The sequence below is a fragment of the Manacus candei genome, unplaced genomic scaffold (genome assembly GCF_025592945.1).
Source record: "Manacus candei isolate 608988 ecotype Guabito, Panama unplaced genomic scaffold, ASM2559294v1 h1tg000118l, whole genome shotgun sequence".
NCBI lineage: Eukaryota > Metazoa > Chordata > Aves > Passeriformes > Pipridae > Manacus > Manacus candei.
The window spans coordinates 552715-571481 of record NW_026138166.1 but is presented as its reverse complement, the minus strand read 5'-3'; the positions used below and the strand labels follow the sequence as shown (position 1 = coordinate 571481).

At 48.7% G+C, this 18767-nt stretch overlaps 1 protein-coding gene across 1 annotated transcript in view; it reads right to left on the bottom strand.

Moving 5' to 3' along the window:
- Positions 1–18234: 18234 nt before the first annotated feature.
- LOC127462017 (ankyrin repeat domain-containing protein 26-like) overlaps positions 18235–18767 on the bottom strand; it is a 31115-nt gene continuing 30582 nt past the window's right edge. The window contains exon 16 of the mRNA XM_051770275.1: positions 18235–18481. Within this exon, the coding sequence (XP_051626235.1) occupies positions 18235–18481 (247 nt within the window). The remainder of the gene's footprint in view (positions 18482–18767) is intronic.

The window sequence follows — 18767 nt, the reverse complement described above, 5'->3', positions numbered from 1 at the left end:
ATCAAACAGTCCCATTGCTACCGTCAGTTACCATGGCAACCATCAGACATTCCCATTACTATGGTCGGTTACCATGGCAACCATCAGACATTCCCATTGCTACGGTCAGTCACCACAGTGTCCTGGTTAGGGAGCAGAGGGGGCAGTTTAGCGCTTTGTGGGTGTCACCAAGTTATTTATCCTGTACCATCCATGCCATCCCTAGGGTTGTGCTTCCAGCAGGAAAAGCCGGGGCTCTGCACCGCAACTGCTCCATCCTGCCCCGCTCTCTGCAGGGCAGGGACTGTCAGCATCACTCCTGTGCTCCCCGTCCTCCGCCTCGCTGCTCCCCCTCATGTTTTCCCCGGATTGGGACGATGGACCTTTGGTGCTGAAAGGGGAAACCACGACGGGCCGTGGTGCTGAACCACAGCTCTGAGCAGGACGGGGCGGTTGGGGGGCAGCCTCAGCCCCCTCAACCCTTGGGTTGGGAGGAGAAGAGAGGAGCCAGCGTGGGACTGAGCCCAGGGAGCGGCTGCGCCACACGGCCGGGATGACCCAGCTCCCGGGGCTTGGCTTGTCCTTGGTTCTCCTTGTTGTCGGGCTGAGGGGTTGGACACGTTACCCTTGGGAGCTCCCCCACCGCATTGCCTTTGTCCGGGGGTGCCGCGCGGACACGTCACTCGGGGAGCACCCAACATCTTGTCTGTGTGCCCCATGGTGACCCCCTTTTGGGAGTGAAACACCTTCTCTTTCTGGATACTTTTGCTGCTGATATTGCTGTTGTGACTGTGCGTGTCTTATTCCATTGCTCTGTGTTTTTAGTGAATTGTTATCTCCACCCAGAGTCTCTCATTTTTTGTCCCTCCCTCACCGGAAGGGGCGTGAGAAAGGGAGTGACTTATGTGAATTTTAATTTCCTGATGGTGCTAAAACCACCACACCTGCCATGCACCAGGAAAGATGGAATGATGCAGTGGGTGCTGGGACCTGTCAACATTGGGATGCACATTTAGCAAAGGCCCCCTGGTCACTCAGCACCGGGGGATGTGCCAATCAGGCTGGCCCTGTCCAGTCCAAGTTTTTACGTGCCATGGAAAGGGATAAAGTTCCTGTAGTGCACATTAAAAACATGCTGAGAAGACAGTCTGGGTTATTCCTGCTTCAGGCAAAGGGAAGTGCACCCGTGGGATTCACGTTGCTCAAGGACACGGATGCACTTGGTGGGGAAGGAGGGAAAGATGGGAAATCCAGTGTGTGCCTCGAAGGGACTGGATTTTGGGTGAGAACAGCCAAGGAATTCAGGTGTATTACGGTGGTAACTCTCTAACACTGCATTCTCACTGCTGTGGCGACTCTTTGCCGTGTCAGGGGTATTACAGTGAAAATCACTGAGAGAAATGAACAATGAGCTTGGAGGAGACCAGACAAGCACAGTGGTGATGGAACAAGAACTGGCTGCAACAGGCAACAATCCCACAGTAGACAGCATTTTTCCTGCCCTGAAAGAGTATTTTGGCAGATGGAGCCTAAAATCCTGGACTAAATGAACTCAACAGACTTTCACAGACTAAGCAATGAGATCTGTGGGTTTATATCAAATGATAGGAAAGGTGATGGTGGAATGTATTGGAAAGTGTGGGATCTGACATGGTGTAAATGGTGTGGAACAAGGGGTGGACACCAACCTTGTCTTGGCTGTTCTTCCTAGTAGATAGAGTTAATCTTCCTATAGATTAACTACAGATTAATGCTGAGATAGAGTTAATTTTCTTCCTAAGTAGAGAGTTAATTTTCTTCCTAGTAGCTGGTGCAGGGTTGTGGTTTGGATTCCATGAGAGAACGATGTTGATCACACACTGATGGTTTGGTTGTGCTTACCCTAATCAAGGACTTTCCAGCTTCCTGTGCTCTGCCGGGTGCACAAGAAGCTGGGAGGGAGCAGGGCCAGGACAGCCGACCTGGACATTCCAAAGGGATATTCCACACCACAGAACATCATTCCCAGTGGATACATGAGGAGGGGTTGTGCAGGAGGGGCAGATCACTGCTTGGGGTGTGGGGCACTGGGCAGTGTGTGTGAGCAATCATGCTGAGCATCACTTGTTCCTCTGGGGTTTTATTCCTCTCTCTCTTTCTTTTGTCTCCCTTTTCAATACAGTTATTATTACAGTTACTACACTTACTATTATTTTCATACTTTACTTTGTTTCAGTTATTACATTTTTCTTATCTCAACCCACAGGTTTTACCTTTTCTTGATTCTCCTTCCCCTGTCAGTGCAGGGGGAGGTCGGGGGACTGAGGGAGCAGTTCTGTGGCACTTGGCTGCTCACTGGGGTTAAACCACACAAAAAGGGAATGCACAGGAGTGGAGACCCTGCTGGGATGTGCTTTTGATATGGTTTGAAGCTGGCTCCCTGCCAAGTCTCCAAACCTTACCACCAGAAGTGTGTCCCCCCCCCAAACCTCAGGGAGAAGAGGGAGAAAAAAAAACTAAGAAACGAGAGAGAGACAACCAAAGTGAGATATATAAATATATTTACACTTATACACAATTAAAATATACAATTTTACAAGGGAAAGGGAAGGGGGAAGGGAAAAAAGGAACAAAACTAAAATAAAATATATAGATATCCCAATTAGTGACCCAATATCTAACAACTAAAAGAGTTAGCAAAGAAAATAGCTCACTACTCTCCTGGGACAACCGAGAGTTGCTCCAGAACGATCGCCGGCAACCTCTGTCTCCCAAGGTCGGCAAGGCCTAACCAGGCCTCGCTCCCAACACGGCAGATCAACAGCAGGGAACCTGCACCTCCAAGCCGCCGGAAGGAAAGAGAGCGAAGGCCTCTCCTCCTTTCTTCTTATAGTCTGGCTTACGTAAAAATCGTAGGGAATACTGGGTAAATCTGGACCCTTCCTTGGTTACAAACTGGTCACCAAGGAAGGCCTCGCCCAAACCACCACAGCTTTGTATTCAGGAACTGCCCAGCACCAGCTGGATAGAGAAGGGCCAGACCTTATGTCCCTGCAGGGCTGGGATTCACTCCCTGCCCCAAAGGCACCCAATGTGTCTGAGGAGCCCTGGGTGGTGCCTGTCACACAACTGCTGGGAATGGGGATGGGGTCCCTGCACAGGCCCTGTGCTGTCCATGGCAGCTGCTGCACTTGTGCTGCAGAGCCCTGGCACCTCCCCTGGCACTACAGGCCCCTGTTTGGGTACGAAATTCAGGTTCAGCTGCCCTGAATTTTGTTCAGCAATGAAGGGATGTCCATGAGACAACTGCCATTGTACCCTAAGGATGTGTAGAAAATACCCTGATAAAGAACAGGAGAGAGACCTCCCTCCCTGCATTTGGTCAGCTGAGCACCTCTGTGGGCTGCCCTGGACAGAAGGAACAGTGACAGGTTCCCCTGTCATACATGTGGGCACCTTCTGCCACTGAAGTTGGCCAAAGCAATGTCCCAGCAGCCTCCAAGAAGATCCCACAGCTGCTGCCCTGTCCCTAGGAACTGCTCCATTGGAGCCTGCAGTTCCCAGCAGGAATCTCGGTCACCTCTGGCCCCTCAGAAGTGACCAGGGCTTTGTGTCCCAGCAGGTGACTCCTGGCTTTGGTCTTCATTCATTCCCACGGGAGGTGGGACAAGGAGTCTAAGACAGTTTAAATAATTGCACCATCCACTTTGTGGGTACAAAGCTGAATTTGACACAACTCTAGCTATATATAGGGTTCAGGGAAGGGGGGACATACATTGTATTCACATTTGAGGTTGAGGGTCCAGGAAGCACAGGGAGATATTTTTCTTCAAACAGATAAACAGATATTTCTTTATCACAATTACAACAGGAGATGGGGTAAACAAGGTGGTAAAAGGATTTTCGTGGAGACAGCAAGTCTGCTTAATTAAAAGATAGTATAAAAATATCAGGTGGTATATGTAAACAAGCTTTCCTTGTCTGTGTTTCAATTCCATGGTTTCTGGCTAAGATAATTTCTTATCTCTGCAGTGTCATCTGCCCCAACAGGAGTCACCTGCAGGTGCCTGTTTTGGGCCCACTGAACTGGGGCAGGAGGAATCCCACCCCATGGGGGCTGTGGAGGGAGCTGAGTGTCCTTCTGGCCCCAGGTCTGCAGAGCCACAATGAGACACCTCTGTTGACTCAGCTGAGTCCCTTCCCTCAGTGCAGGTGAAGGAGATCCCTCCTGGGCACTGTCTGGGTTTCCTGTCTAATGATGGGACAGGAAAAGGGGAATCTTGAATTTAACTCAGTGTCTGTTTGGAGAAATGACCCTGCTGAAAGAAGTGTCTGTGCCCAGCTGAGAGAAGGATCATCATTATTTCCTTTAGCTGTGTCCCAGCAGAGTCCCCTGGAGCCCCAGGGACACTTGGAGGGATCTCTGAATGGCAGAAGTGCTGCCTGATGAATCCGAAAAATCGGTCCAAGAAACTGCTCAGAGACCTTTTTATCTTTAAGCAGCAAGGTATTTGTTTATTCAACGTTGGGAGCAAGCCAGCTCGCGCTGGACAAACTTGCTCACCGGCTCCTCAGAAAATCAGCACTTTTATACAATTTTCAGATGTGATTAAATGCATATTCAAACGACTACAACATCTATCAATACATATTAATAATAGGCAGAGTATAGGCGGAGTTTGGGGCGGTGCTTCTCTTGGCTCCCCATTTCGAGGGGTCGTTCCTATCTTCATCCATAGGGCAGGGGTCTCTAACTCATCTTCCTCAGCTTGACCCTTCTTCTTTTCCATTGTTCTTGACCCGCTCACTGAAGCTTGGAAAAGGCCCTGGCTCCAAGCCTATTTCTTCTATTCAAATGTCTACCTGATCCTGCTGTATTTCTAATTTATTGCTTCTATTACATGTTCTTGTACTATACTCTTAAGCTTTGGTCCAGTAAGTAGAACAGAACGAGCACAGATCGTTTTGGATGTTGGTAGCTTGTTAGCAGGCCCAAATTTCTTAGTTAACTCTTTTGGGCCTAGCCTCCTGTTTCATTCCCCCCTTTTTGTTTAGAATTTACGAATTCTTTCGTCAAGTTCTAATGGATTTTGATAGGTATTCATCACAGCCCACATTATCTGCATCCTTCTAACCATGATGCTTGATTTGTACCATAGCCAAACAATTAGGACCAGTAGTGGAATCATGCTAGCTCCTAATACCAATATTGGATGTATCAAATAGTGGAACACTTGTGATGCTGTAAGGGAGTATCCTGTAAAGATGTCCCACCAGTCACGCTCTCCCACTTTTTCTATTTTGGTTAAAACGGTTTTTATGTTTTCAGTGTCGTGTTCCACCTGCCAGAGCATTCATTTAGTCGTTCCGTTTACTTCCTGGACCAGTTTTTCTATATCAGGATGTTTAAGCATTGTTTTAAAAGATTAGTGTTCATTCCTATCTGCAATTTCGGCACATCGTGATACGTTGTATAATCAGCTTCAATCAGTTGTCTAGTAGTCACTAGAATGATATAATCAAAGTCACAGCCTATTATTTTAGTAAAACAAAAAATTAGTACCACTCACTACTTCATGACAAATATCTATGGTAAAATTAAAACAAAAGATTCTAACACATGCATATGCATTTCCTACGTAGTAGACTTGTGATTGGGTTTTAGCATGGGGAAGCATTTCAAAGGTACACACACTATCTTCAGCATCTAAGCATAAATCTTCATTTCTTATGACAGCATTTTCACAGATATATCCTAATTGTCCTTTAGGAATACATGCCTCAGTACTGACTGATTGCCACTTTTTCTTGGTGTGATCATAACTTGCCCAAACATTATGGTCTATGGGTCTGACAATTACATTTTGGTGTATGGCTCCTAATGTCAGGATAGGAAAGATGGTCTTTTCTTTAGCTGCACTGATAGTGAGTACATAAGCTTCAATTTGTTCATGTTGAGGGTTGTAAGTAAAATTTACTAACTGCCACCACGCTTGGTAATCTTTCTCAAATTGTGTAGTGGAACTGTTTCTAGCTATTATTTCTTACTTCTTGTGGTAATATTCCTGAGGTTCCTTTCCTTGATATTCTTGCAGCTACAGATTGTACCCACTGTTGAGTTTGGAGACATTGTATTGCAAGTGCAAACCTTTTATGGATGGCACCAGCATAGTCAATAATTTTGGTGAAATCTTTTGCAGTGTGGTTAGCTGCTAATGTTAACAATTTAACTGCCAATGACTGTGTTTCTGCCAAAGTGAGCAAAGATGATCTTAAAGGGACTTTGAATTTTCCTAGATCAGATGTGACAGCACTTAGTTTATTCACTAATACTTCTTGATCTATGGTGTTTAATACACTTAATCCTGTGCCAAACTATCCGGTTACATCTCTTTGAATTCTGGTACGAGGGGATCTGGCCATCATCTATGCATGCCAGCCTTTAAGGCTTTGTTGAATACAGGGCTGACAATCTTTTTGTATGTTTGATATGTTTACTTGAAGGTTTATTCGAACCCTCTTCAGTGAATATGTGGGATCTAACAACAGCTTCTGCTCATTTGAGTGTCTAATCATGTAAGGTCCAGCATAAGTTAAATTGTGGACACTCACAGGCTAAAGAAGGAGTTGTAAAACTGGTGGTGTTCTTAGTCAATGGGGTGGTAGGAGATTTGCTGGTTGGAAATCTCCTGGTTATTTTTCCTTCCCTGAATGTCCACTGACACATCACAGAAACTGATTTATCTAGAGTGAAGATGTGCCAACACTGATCAGCCACTAATTACATTTCACAGTAACGTCAGTTCTGGGTGACCATCTAATCTGTGCCTATTAAAACACTTGCATCGTATGGGGTACCAGGATTTTACCAATTATTCAGTACCCTTGTTCCTTGGAGGACTATAACAGATGCATTGTATTGGTTCAGTTCAGATGAATTCAGAATATCTGTATTTATAGCAAATCATAGACTAGAATTCCCATTATAGGCCTGAGACCATAATAATTTTTGGGCAAGAGTTTGATTTAACACCAATGTACTTATCAGTCCAAAGATCAGCATTGAGGAGGCTTGATAGTAGATGATTCCTCTCCCCAGGTCCATGCTTCCTCTGGAACTCTCTTGACTCGAGAGCAGTGGATCCACGTGGGTTTCTCTTTCACCCAGATCGTGTGGAGGTGGTCATCAGCACCTGCTGGGGTCCATCCCACTTCTCCCGTAGTGGATCTCCTGAAAGATTCTTAACATATACCCGATCACCAGGGTTGAATGGATGTAACTTACAGTCAGGCTGCTTGGGTTGCTGTTCTAACACCACTGTAGCATTTTTCTGCAATTGTTTTCCTACAGCCATAACATGATCATACACATATTGATTACCAATTTGATCTACAGCTTCACTATTCACAGTTTGCATCATATAGGGTCTGCCAAATAGAATTTCAAATTATCTCAGTTTCTTTTTTGATCTTGGTTCGACCCTTAGCCTGATTAAAGCAATAGGTAAAGCTTGATACCAATGAAAATTTGTTTCTTGACATATTTTAGATTCATCTTTTCTACTTGCCCATTTGCTTGGGAGTCTATAGGGCATATGCAGTTGCCAATTGATTTTTAGTGCTTTACTTATTGCTTGTACAATTCATGCACAAAAGTGTGAACCTCTATCTGAAGAGATGCTCTTAGGCATTCCAAACCATGGTATAATCTCATTCAATAAGACTTTAACCACTCCTTTTGATTCATTTTTTTTCTACATGGGAAAGGTTCAGGCCATCCAGAAAATGTGTCAGTCAAAACTAAGAGATAACAGGACCCCCCCCTTTTCTTGGGAGCTCAGAGAAATTAATTTGCCAGATGTCACCTGGGAAATGCCTTTTGTTTATTGCCCCTTGCTGTATTTTTGTTCCAGTATTTCAGACAAAGTCCACATTGAGATGTGACTTGCTCTATTGTGATAAATAAATTTGGTCCTGCTACTCTAGTCCTTAAATGCTAATAGAGTGAGTCTAAGCCCCAATAAGTTTTATCATGTTTTACTTTTACAAATTACCACACTAATTTCTCTAATAGTATTAACTGACCTGTTTTTAGTTAACCTCATCTATTGTCTAACACCTTACCTTCATTTTCATGTATCCACTTATAATCTGTTTCTTGATATTCTACCTGTTGATCTGTGTCTAGTTCTTCTAGCACTAAAGCGGTTACTGATAGTTCTTTACTTCTTGCAGCAGCTAATTCAGCTTCTGCATCAGCTTTTCTGTTTCTTATTTCCAGGACAGTGTTACCTTTCAGGTGTCCTTGGCAGTGCATAATTGCCACCTGAGAGGGGAGTTGTACTGCTTCTAATAATCATAGAGTTTCTTCAGTATATTCCACAACTTTTCCTTGAAGAGTTAAAAGTCCTCTTTTTTCCAAATTGCTCCATGAGCATGAACTATGTCAAAGGTATATTTGGAGTCAGTCCAGGTGTTAATTTGTTTTCCTTCTGCCAATCCTAAAGCTCGAAAGAGAGCCATCAGTTCTGCTTTCTGGACTGAGGTTCCTGCGGGCAAAGGATTTGATTTGATTACCTCAGTAGTGGTGGTCGCAGCATACCCAGCCATCCTCACACCTTGTCTTATGAAACTGCTGCCATCGGTAAACCAGTCTTCTGCATCCAGGGGTGGTTCTTCTTTAAGGTCCAGGCAGCTGGAGTGCACTGTTCAATGGTTTCCAGGCAGTCCTGCATGACAGGTGCAGCCGAGATTCTTCCTCCTAGGAATGAAGCTGGGTTAACAGTGTTAGTCACCTGAATGGTTATGTCATCTGATTCAGCCAGGATTACCCGATATTTCAGAAATTGGGAGGGTGACAGCCAATGATTTCCTTTCTGTTCCAGTACTGTAGATACTGTGTGGGACACTAACACAGTCATTTTCTGTCCCATTGTATATTTCCTGGCTTCTTCTAGATTTATGATCATTGTTCTACTGCCCTTAGGCAGGTGGGCCATCATTTGCTTACTTCATCCAACTGCTTGGAGAAGTAGGCTACTGTTCTTTTGTATGGCCCTTGTTGCTGAGCCAGGACCCCCAGAGCCATTCCTTGTCGTTCATGCGAGAACAAACAAAAGGGTTTCGTTACGTCAGGCAATCCCAACGCCGGGGTCCTCATGAGTTCTCATCTCAGTTGTTTGAAGGCTCCACTTGCTTCGGGAGTCCAGATGAGGTTGCCCTTAGTCATTTTCAGCAGGTCATGTAAAGGCTTTGCAATTAGCCCATACTGATATATCTATAAACAACACCAACCTGTCATTCCTAGAAAGGCTTGAAGGTTTCTCACTCTCTGTGGTTTCGGTGTCTGGTAAACAGTTTCCTTTCTTGTTGTCCCCAGTGATCATTGTCCTTCAGATACTTTGCAATCCAGGTACACCACTTGTTTCTGCACTGGAAGTGCTTTCTGTTGAGAGACTTGATACTCATTTAAGTCCATAAAGTTTAAGAGGTTTACTGTCCATTGGACACATTCTTCTTGTTTTTCAGTAACAATCAATAGGTCATTCACATATTATAAAAGTACACCCTTTCCCGGTGGTGACTGCCATTGTCCCAATTCTTTAGCTAATTAATTCCCAAAATTGTGGGAATATTTTCTAACCCTTAAGGTAACACTGTCCAAATGAGATGAGTTTTCTTTCCTGTGGTGGGATTTTCCCACTTGAAGGCAAATATCCTTTGACTTTCCTGTGTTAAGGGAAGGCAGAAAAAGGCATCTCTTAAGTCTAATACTGTGAACCAAATTATACTTTCTTTTAATATTGTTAATAAGGTATATAGGTTTGCAGCAGCTGCATGTATGTTTTAGCTATTTTATTTACTGCTCTTAAATCCTGAGCCAGCCTATGTGTTCCATTTGTCTTTTTGACTGGTAAAATTGGCGTGTTGCAATGTGATTCACACTCTACAAAACCTTAATTCCAAAAAGTTGTCTATTATTAGCTCAATTCCCCTTCTATCTTCCAGCCTCAGTGCATATTGCTTCCTAACTACTGGGTTTGCTCCTGGCCATAATTCTATTTCAATGGGAGCTGCCCTGTTTTGGCTTTCCTGGTGTTTCAGTAGCCCAAACTCCTGGGTATACCTGATCTAAAATTTGATTGACATTTGCATTACCCTGGCTTGGCTCCACATAGCTCATTGCTAAACTCAGAGCTGCTATTAATTGTTCTTCCTTTACCTTAAGTTCAATTTTACCTTGTTTGAATTCTATTACAGCTCCCAGATTATCTAGTAAGTCTCTGCCCAATACGAGTTTGGATAAATTTGGTAAATACAAAAACTGATGCACTCCCATTTGTTTTCCAATTTTGAACTTTAGGGGTTTCAAAAGAAAGCTTTTCTGATTGGCCAGTGGCACCCACAACTTAAACATATTTATCACTTTTAGGTATTAATTCAAAACAGAAAATGTAGCCCTGGTATCAATTAGAAAATCTAATTCTTCTTTTTCTTCCCCTAGCTTAATTTTTACCAGCAGGTCCCCTAGCACTGGCCTGCCGGCCCCCCCTTCACTCAATACTCTGTAAGCAACAACAGCCTCTCCTGTGCCTGTATTTCCACCTGTTAATTCAGGGCATTCTTGCTTCCAGTGTCCCTCTTTTCTGCAATATGCACACTGGTTCTACCCAACCTTGTCTGTCGGGGAGGCAAACCTTACATCTGTTACACAAGGCTCATACATATAACTAACAGTTGCAAAACTGACAAATCTTAATTCTAGGTCTTATCCAAAGTGATGTGCTTATAGTTAACTCTCCAGCACTACCTCTCATATAGCAACTCTTAGCATGATAATACCTTTAACTATGTGCTCCTGGATGTTTCAAGGTAAGCAAGATATATCAGGTACACAATAACAATATTTGGCCAAATACAAACAAAACCAGACTAGAGGGGATATTCCCCTGGGAGAGCGTCCTCTCCCGTGTTCCCTGCGAGACGGCGTCCCGCCTCGACTCACGGGTACCCAGAACCAGAATAACCAGAACCAGAAACCAGATACAAATACCTTTTATCAATAGGCAGTGTTCTTGTCCAGCCCCCGCAAGAAGCCACCAAAGAAGGGAGCCCCTTCGGGTAAAAAGACTTACCCGAGGGCGCCCAAGGGGGTCCCGTCCTCCGGGGGATTCCGCAGCCGGGTGGAGAAGGTGTCCTGCCGCGGTCGCCAAATGAATCACTGAGGCTGTTGCTGTGCTGCTGAGCCGGGCCGGGCTCCTGGCACACAGGGAGCTCCTGGCAAGCTCTGCCCAGGAGCAGCTCCTCTGCACAGCCCAGCAGGGCTGAGGGCACTGCCTGCAGCACACAGGGCACAGGAGAGAAGGCAGAGAGATGAGAGGCAGCCTGGGCTGGGAGGTGACTGAGCTCTCACTGTGGGAGAAACCTTCACGGGATTTGAATGAATATTTCTCTGGCTGCAGGAAAGTTCAACTTCCCTTCCTGAAGGCATCTCCTAAAGCTGCCACATCCCACAGCTTCTAGGATCTTTCAGAAGGACTCTCTCAGTTGCTGCAGTGCAGGGGAAGTGGCCATATGGCAGAGCAGGGCAGGAGCTGCAGGCAGCAAGGGCAGACAGGAGAAGTGAGCAGGAGGTTCAAGGGACCCTGGGGTGGGAGGACAGGGGAGAGCTGCTCAGGGGAGGAACCTTGCCAGCCCTTTGCCATGATCAGGCTGTGGCTGCAGAGCAGTGCAGGTGAGTTCCTGCAAGTGCCTCTGCCAGCTGCCAAATGGCAGCAGTGGCAGGAGCTGTCAGGATGGCTCTGCTGGATTTGCTGGGGTGCAGCAGGAGAAGCTGCTGCAGAGCAGGACTTGCTGCTGCCCCCTCAGAGGCCCAGGGCAAGAAGGTTCCCTGTGCCAGGGCTGGCTGTGGGGTGGGAAGGTGGGGGTGCAGCCAGGGGTGCCCAGGGCTGTGGTGCAGAGCAGGGTCCTGCCCCCAGGGCTCTGTGTGCTGGGGCAGGGACTCTGCTGCCTGCCAGGGGCAGCTCTCAGCCCGGCCAAGGAGCTGCCACGGGGCTGGGGGAGAAGGGGTGGGTGGAAGGAGTGACCCCTCAGGGCAGGGCAGGGCAGGGCAGAGCAGGGCAGGGCAGGGCAGGGCAGGGCCCTTCAGCTGCAGGGTCAGGGCTCCTCACAGCTTCAGCTCCACCTCCTCCATTTCCAGGGGCCCTTCTCAGGAAGCACATCCCCCCAGAACACCTCCCCCTTCCCAGCCACCGCAGGGGTCTGGGATCTGCTCTGCAGCCCCTGCCCAGGCAGAGCTGCCCCTGGGCACTGGGCTGGGGACGGCTCTGGCAGCACTGGCAGGGAGCTGAGCTGGGCACAGGGAGGGGCTGCTGGCAGGAACAGCTCCTCACCCAGAGACAGGCAGGCAGGGACAGGGAGCTGCTGCCACAAGTGCTGGGCAGGGGGATGTGGGCCCCTCCCTGCTGTCCCTGTGGCACAGACCCCTTCCCTGAGCAGCTCCTCCCTGGGCTCCTTTCCCAGCCTAAGCAGAGCCTGTGCCCTCAGGCCATGGCCCCTGGGCTGTGCATTGCCCTGCAGCAGCCAGAGCCCAGGCAAGGACAAGGCCCCCATTTCCATCTCTCTCTGGGTGTCCCTCCTCCCTTGGCAGCCGCATTGTGGCATTTCCCTGCCATCCCCTGTTGTCTGGGCTGTTCTTCTTCTCACCATTGGCTTTTCTCAGGCAGTGCAGGGGCTTTGGGGTGGCAGGTTCCTGTCCAGACACAAACCCTTTGGGTGCTGCTGTGGGGATGTGTCTGTGGGAGCAAAATGCCCAAGTGCCCTCCAGGCAACTTCAGGACATTCAGCTGCTTCCCCGGGTGTCCTGCAGGGTGTCCTCCAGAAAGGCACAGCTCTGCCATAGTATCTCTGTGCTGTCTGGGATCCCCATGGAGAGGACACCTCGGTGGTAGAGCCATAGAAATGCTCTGGGCAGCTGCATTGATCCCTCTGTGTAGCAGTCTGGGAGAAGAAAGAGAAGATCCTAATCAGGCACCCTGAGAAAAGACAAGGAGTCTGTCAATCTGCCCTTTGAGCCCAGATTCCTCTGCTCCCAGAAAGGCCCTGTCTCTTTTTAAGGGAGTTCCTTAGTGTGATCCTCCCTCAGCTCCGAGCTGCCAGCGAGGGGTGGCTGAGAACAGGAGTGATGGCCAGCGTAGTTCTTCTCTCTGCACTGAGACCATCCCTTTGCCTCCCAGGACCCACGAGATTTCACTTGGAGAACATCAGAAACGTCAGGGATTTCACCCATCCAAAATAACTCCTAAATGTGCCAAGTGAAACTGTAACAAAACTACAGCAAATCCCCTCAGCTCTGCTCTGCAGTTGGGCAAACTGTGAACAGCAGGGCTGGAAACGCTTTGATGTGTCACAGGCACATTTAATCTCGGATCACCCCGTGTCCCGAGCTGCCTCTCACAGCAAGGAGGATTCCTCGGGAGCCTGTCACAGGGTCCCTGCTCTCAAAGCCCCCATCAGCCAGCAAAACCCAGAGCTCAGGGGAGGAGGATGCAGAGAGGTCTTCCTAAAAAGAGAGACACATTTTGCCAATAGAGTCTGACCTGACTCAGTCCCGCCTTTTCCTCCTCAACAGAAAACCACACCCTGAGGCAGCCCCAGAGCTGGAGGCAGCACTGCAGGGGGGTCTCAGTTGAATCGAGCAGAAGGGCAGAACCCCCCTGCCCTGCTGCCCACGCTGTGGGATGAGCCCAGGACACGGCGGGGTTGTGGGCTGTGAGCTCCCATTGCTGGCTCCCATCCTGCTTTTCATCCCCCACTGTCCCCATGGCCTTGGATGCAGGGCTGCTCTCCATCCCTTCAGCCCCGAGCCTGGCCCTTGAGATCTGGGGGCATTTGACACCCGCTGGCTCCTTTGATCCCCTTTCCCATCCCTCCCAGAGCACAGGGGAGGTCCAGGTGCTCCAGGGGCTGCCCCGTGTGCCCCTTGCCTGTCCCAACCCCCAGCAGGGACGTTCCACGATGCCCCAACCTGCACTGCTCAGGATGCACATGGAGGGGGTGAAGGGGATCTCGTGTGCAGAGACCCCCAGGAGCCCCCTGAGCCTCTCTGCTCATGGCAGGGGTGCGGCCAGAGAGGCACCGGGTGTGCAGGGGCTGGAGAAGGAGGGGAAAGGGACACGGGAATGCAGGTACAGAGATGGGAACACACCCATGGAGATGGGAACACACCCATGGAGATGGGAACACACCCATGGAGATGGGAACACACACATGGAGATGGGAACACACACACAAGATCAAGCAGAGTAGCTTTGCCGAAGGGATTTATTGATCATTCAGGGGAAATGCCCCTGGGCTCTGAGGGAAATCAGGGGGTTCTTCCAGGGATGATCATCTCCTCATGCCACTGGAGGGGGACAGGGCATGGGTGTCACCACCAGTCCTGAAAGACAGAGCCCAAAACGTCACCCCCAAAGTCCACTGCAACACGAGAGGGGCCTTGTCCTGACCCCTCTCCCTGCAGGCACTGCTCACCTCAGCCATCCAGGGATGCAGCCACGCCTTTCTCACCAACAGGACCCACCACCTTCTCCACCACAGGGGCTGGGGACAAAGACAGGCTCAGAGACACACTGGGTGCAGTGGGATGTATTGGGAGTCTGGGGGAAGAAATGGGATCCTTGGGGAAGGTGCACTGGGGTATACTGGGGCAGACTGGGATGGCCGGGAGTGTCATGGCCATGTGAGGGGAGGACCCGACTCAGGCAGAACTCCTGGTACCCACCTGAGCTGTCTTCAGGATCCCAACGTCCACTAAATGCAGGTGGAGAGAGACCAGGAGCCCTGGCTGGTCACTGGGATGTCCCCGGTGCCAGCGAGGGATGGGGGGACCAAAGTGTCCCCCAGTTCCCAGACTGGATGCCCTCCAGTCCCCCCCGGCCCACTCACCTCCCGCAGATCATTTTGGGTTCCTGCCAAGAGTGCCTGGGCAAGGAGAGCAAAGGTTTAAGCAGGATTGGCCCCTGTGGGGCTGGGGGAGGGACACGGGTGTCCCCAGCCCCCCCAGTCCATGGCTGCCCTCCATCTGAGGGGGAAAATCCCTTCTGCTCCCCCCGCTCCCACTGCACCCAGTTTCCCCTGGGATCCCAGTTCCTGCAGGGCCCAGGGTGGGGATGGAGACAAGGAGAGCCAGGGGAATTCAGGGCCTGCAGGAGGGTGGGGGGAGGTTGGGGGGGACCCAAAGATGCTGAACTGGGGGGAACTGGGGAGCCCACGGGACTGGGATTGGGGTGTTGAAGGGGCCCTGTGTGGGATGCAGGGGAGGGGAAAGGAATTCAAGTGTAGGGACATGGGGACTGCAAGGGAGAGGCTTGGTGGGGACAGGAGGAGGAGGATGGAGGAGGACAAAAACGAGGGCACTGGGAGATGGTTGGGAGTGGAGAGGGAGGCAAGGAATGGTCTTGGGAGGTATAAGGACAGTGGCCTGGGTGAAAGGCAAAGGTCTGAGGGGAAGGATGGAAAGAAAAGCTTTGGGAACGATCAACGGGAGGATGTTTGGGGACCCTGGGTAGGACACAGAGCAGATCCTGGGGAGGAGATGCCTGAGGGAAACAAAAAGGATGGGATGGGAGGCCCAAGAGGTGGGATTTGGGAGCATCATTAAAAGAAACAGTTGGGGGCCCTCCCAGCAATTGACAGTGGACCTCCCTTGTCAGGGATGGCTGAATGGCTTCCTGCCGTTGCATCTTTCATTTCTTATCAAAAATCACCCAAATAGTTTTCAAACAGTGCCTGCCAGTGGAGTTTGAAGGCACTCGTTCCATCAAAGCCATACCTGTAATTCAGAGGCATAAATAGAGAATGTAGATTTGTCTCTTAAGGTGCTGTCTCAGTTCTACTAGAGGTCAATTAGTATCATGTAAAACATGATCATTAAAATTAAAAACTCTTACCCTTCTATTTCCCTTTGAAAAATAATTCCGGTGTTAAAACTCTCACTTCTGTTTGATTGTTTAAAATCAAAATGAATGTGTGTACTAGTGGACACAGACAGGGCTCCCTCACAGAGAAGCCCATGAAGTATGGGCTGGATGAGCAGACAGCAGGCTGGTTGAAATCTGCTGGCTGGGGTGGTGATCAGTAGTGCAACATCCAGCTGGAGGCCAGTGATCAGCAATTCCTGGTGAACATCTCCATTGATGATCTGGATGATGGGATATAGTGCTCAAGTTTAATGGAGTTGATGAGTTTACATTCCAACTGCAACACAGAGACACACTGTGAACACCAACTGATTTCCAGAGCCTTTCCAGAGCATTTCATTCAAATCTGGGAATTTTGGATTAAAAAATCACGGTGCTCCTCCATTACTCTGGAAAGGGGACCCTGGTCTGTCGGGAGTGAGGACATTGCTGAATCTGAAAGCTGGAGAAGACAACAAGAAATGTGTGACCCTCCAGAGGATGAAAGCCCTGGATGAAGTTGTCAAGAAGTTCAGACCCAAAGCCTTTCGAGTTTTACGGTTGTGTCTTAACATTTCTTGTAGTTTTTCCCTTGTTTGTCCCCTGAAATTGTTTGATGAAAAATCCCCTTGATGTCTGTATCCTTAGACTCCACTCCCTGATTGGCCAAAGTTTGCTGCATTGCAGTATTTCCTTTTTGGCCACCCTTTCCCTAAAATGGATAAACCCTACCCCCTTTTTCCCTTATCTAGTTACACTTTGCATGCTGGGGTCCCATCTGGGGTGCCAAGAAGAGCTGTGCTTTGGTACCAATTACCTCTGAAGCTGCTCGTATGCCTTCATAGGCTGCTAAGATTTCCTTCTCCACAGGGGTGGAATTGGCCTCAGAACCTCTGTAGCTTCGGCTCCAGAAACCCAGTGGTCGCCCTCACGTCTCACCAGGCACCTTTGGCCAGAGGCTCCAGGAGGGACCTTTATCTCCAGCTGCAGAGTAGAGCACATTCTTTACATCTGGTCCTGTCCTGACTGCTCCAAGAGCCACGGCATGTGCAATCTCTTGCTTGATCTGCCTGAAAGCTTGTTGTTGTTCAGGACCCCACTGGAAATTGTTCTTTTTACGGGTCACAAAGGAAAGAGGGCTCACCATCTGGCTGTACTCTGGGATGTGCATCCTCCAGAAGCCAATGGTTCCCAGAAAAGCTTGGGTTTCTTTCTTGTTTGTGGGTGGAGCCATTGCTACAATCTTGTGGATGACGTCTGTTGGTATCTGGTGTCGTCCATTTGCCAGTTCAGCCCTAGGAACTGGATCTCTTGGGCAGGGCCCTTGACCTTACTCTTCTTGATGGCAAAACCAGCCCTGAGGAGAATCTGGATGATCTTCTGTCCTTTCTCGAAAACTTCTTCTGCTGTGTCCCCCCACACAATGATGTCATGGATGTACTGGATGTATGGATGGGGGTCACAGCATCTCGGTTCCTCCGATACTGTTGCCTGTGTACAGTTGTCGTGGCCCTTGGCACTTCTTGTCCCCAGAGCTCCAGCGATTCCTTTCGTACAACAAGGGGACCAATGCAGCACCACCTCTCCAATTTTAAGTAGCATTTTCGCTGCCTTCACCACTAGGATCATTGTCACTGAGCAATGTAGGGGTGGGTTAGAGCTGATCTTGGAGCCTTTGCTACCAAACCTTGAAGGCCACCATTAAGGAAACTGGCTACCAGGTCGTGGACGTCCAAATTAAGGAAAGGAAGCAATTTGTTCCATCCATCTGAACGGTCCCTTACAGGATGTCCTAGGACAGGCACAAAAACAGCAAGAATCAGGAAAAAAATTAGTAAAAAGACCATTGTTATTATTTTTCTTTCTCCTTGTTCCTAAACAAAGCTATGTTTAGATAAACACAATCCTTCTTGGCAGCTCTCCCAGGAGTGTCCCAAAACAATGGTGGATGTTTACAAACAAACCTGCTCTTGGCAGCTTTCCCAGACAACGTTCCCACAACAAAACCAAAGGAACCAAAACAATCCCACTTCTGACACCAAAACCATCTGTAGCCAGTTGGAGTTGGCTTCCTGCCAAACCCCACAGACTACAGAAGATTACTACGTGTAAATTTAGGGTAGAACTTAGGTGGGAGGTTCCTGTGCCACAGAGCTCTTGCCCACAGTTTCTCTTGGGAAAGAATGGAGTTCCACAGCTCATTGCTTCCATTTCAATCTTTTTTGACCACTCTGGAAAATCTGGACAAACCTGATGAGCAGAAGTCTTGGGCTTTACCACAGGTGTCTGGGTGGTGTTCTGAGAGCCAGACTTCTGCTCAGTCCCAAACTGATGCCAAGATGTCCCAGGCCAGGTGAATCCTGAAGTGGACTTGCAGCCAGAAGTCCGCTGACAGCGCTGCTTGGGACTGCAGATCTGCTTCTGTGGCGCTCCAAAAAGAGCTTGGTGTTGGCCTCTGCAAGTCTCTCAGTAGCTCTGAAACATTCACAAGCACACACAGAGTCATCTTTGGCAGGAAGGCTTTCGCAAAGTTACCCTCCACAGCCTTGGCTACTACTCGACTTCTAAAAGCCAAGGGCATGAAGAGCGTCCAAAACCAGCACATCCTTTGATCTGAGCTTGTTCACAGGGCCTGTTTCTAAGAAATCACACCAAGTGCAAGGAGTAGGCAGTGTCACCTCCAGAAGAACTCTGGTCTACCCTGGCCTTCTCAAGGAAAGCTCAACCCTCAGACCCGCTGCCAAAACAGAAGCCAAGAAAGAGCCGCCTTATTTTGGATTCACAGAATCCAACTCTCTTCTCCCAGAGGCCTCTCCTTATTCAAACAGGAAAGGGCACAAGATTCATCTT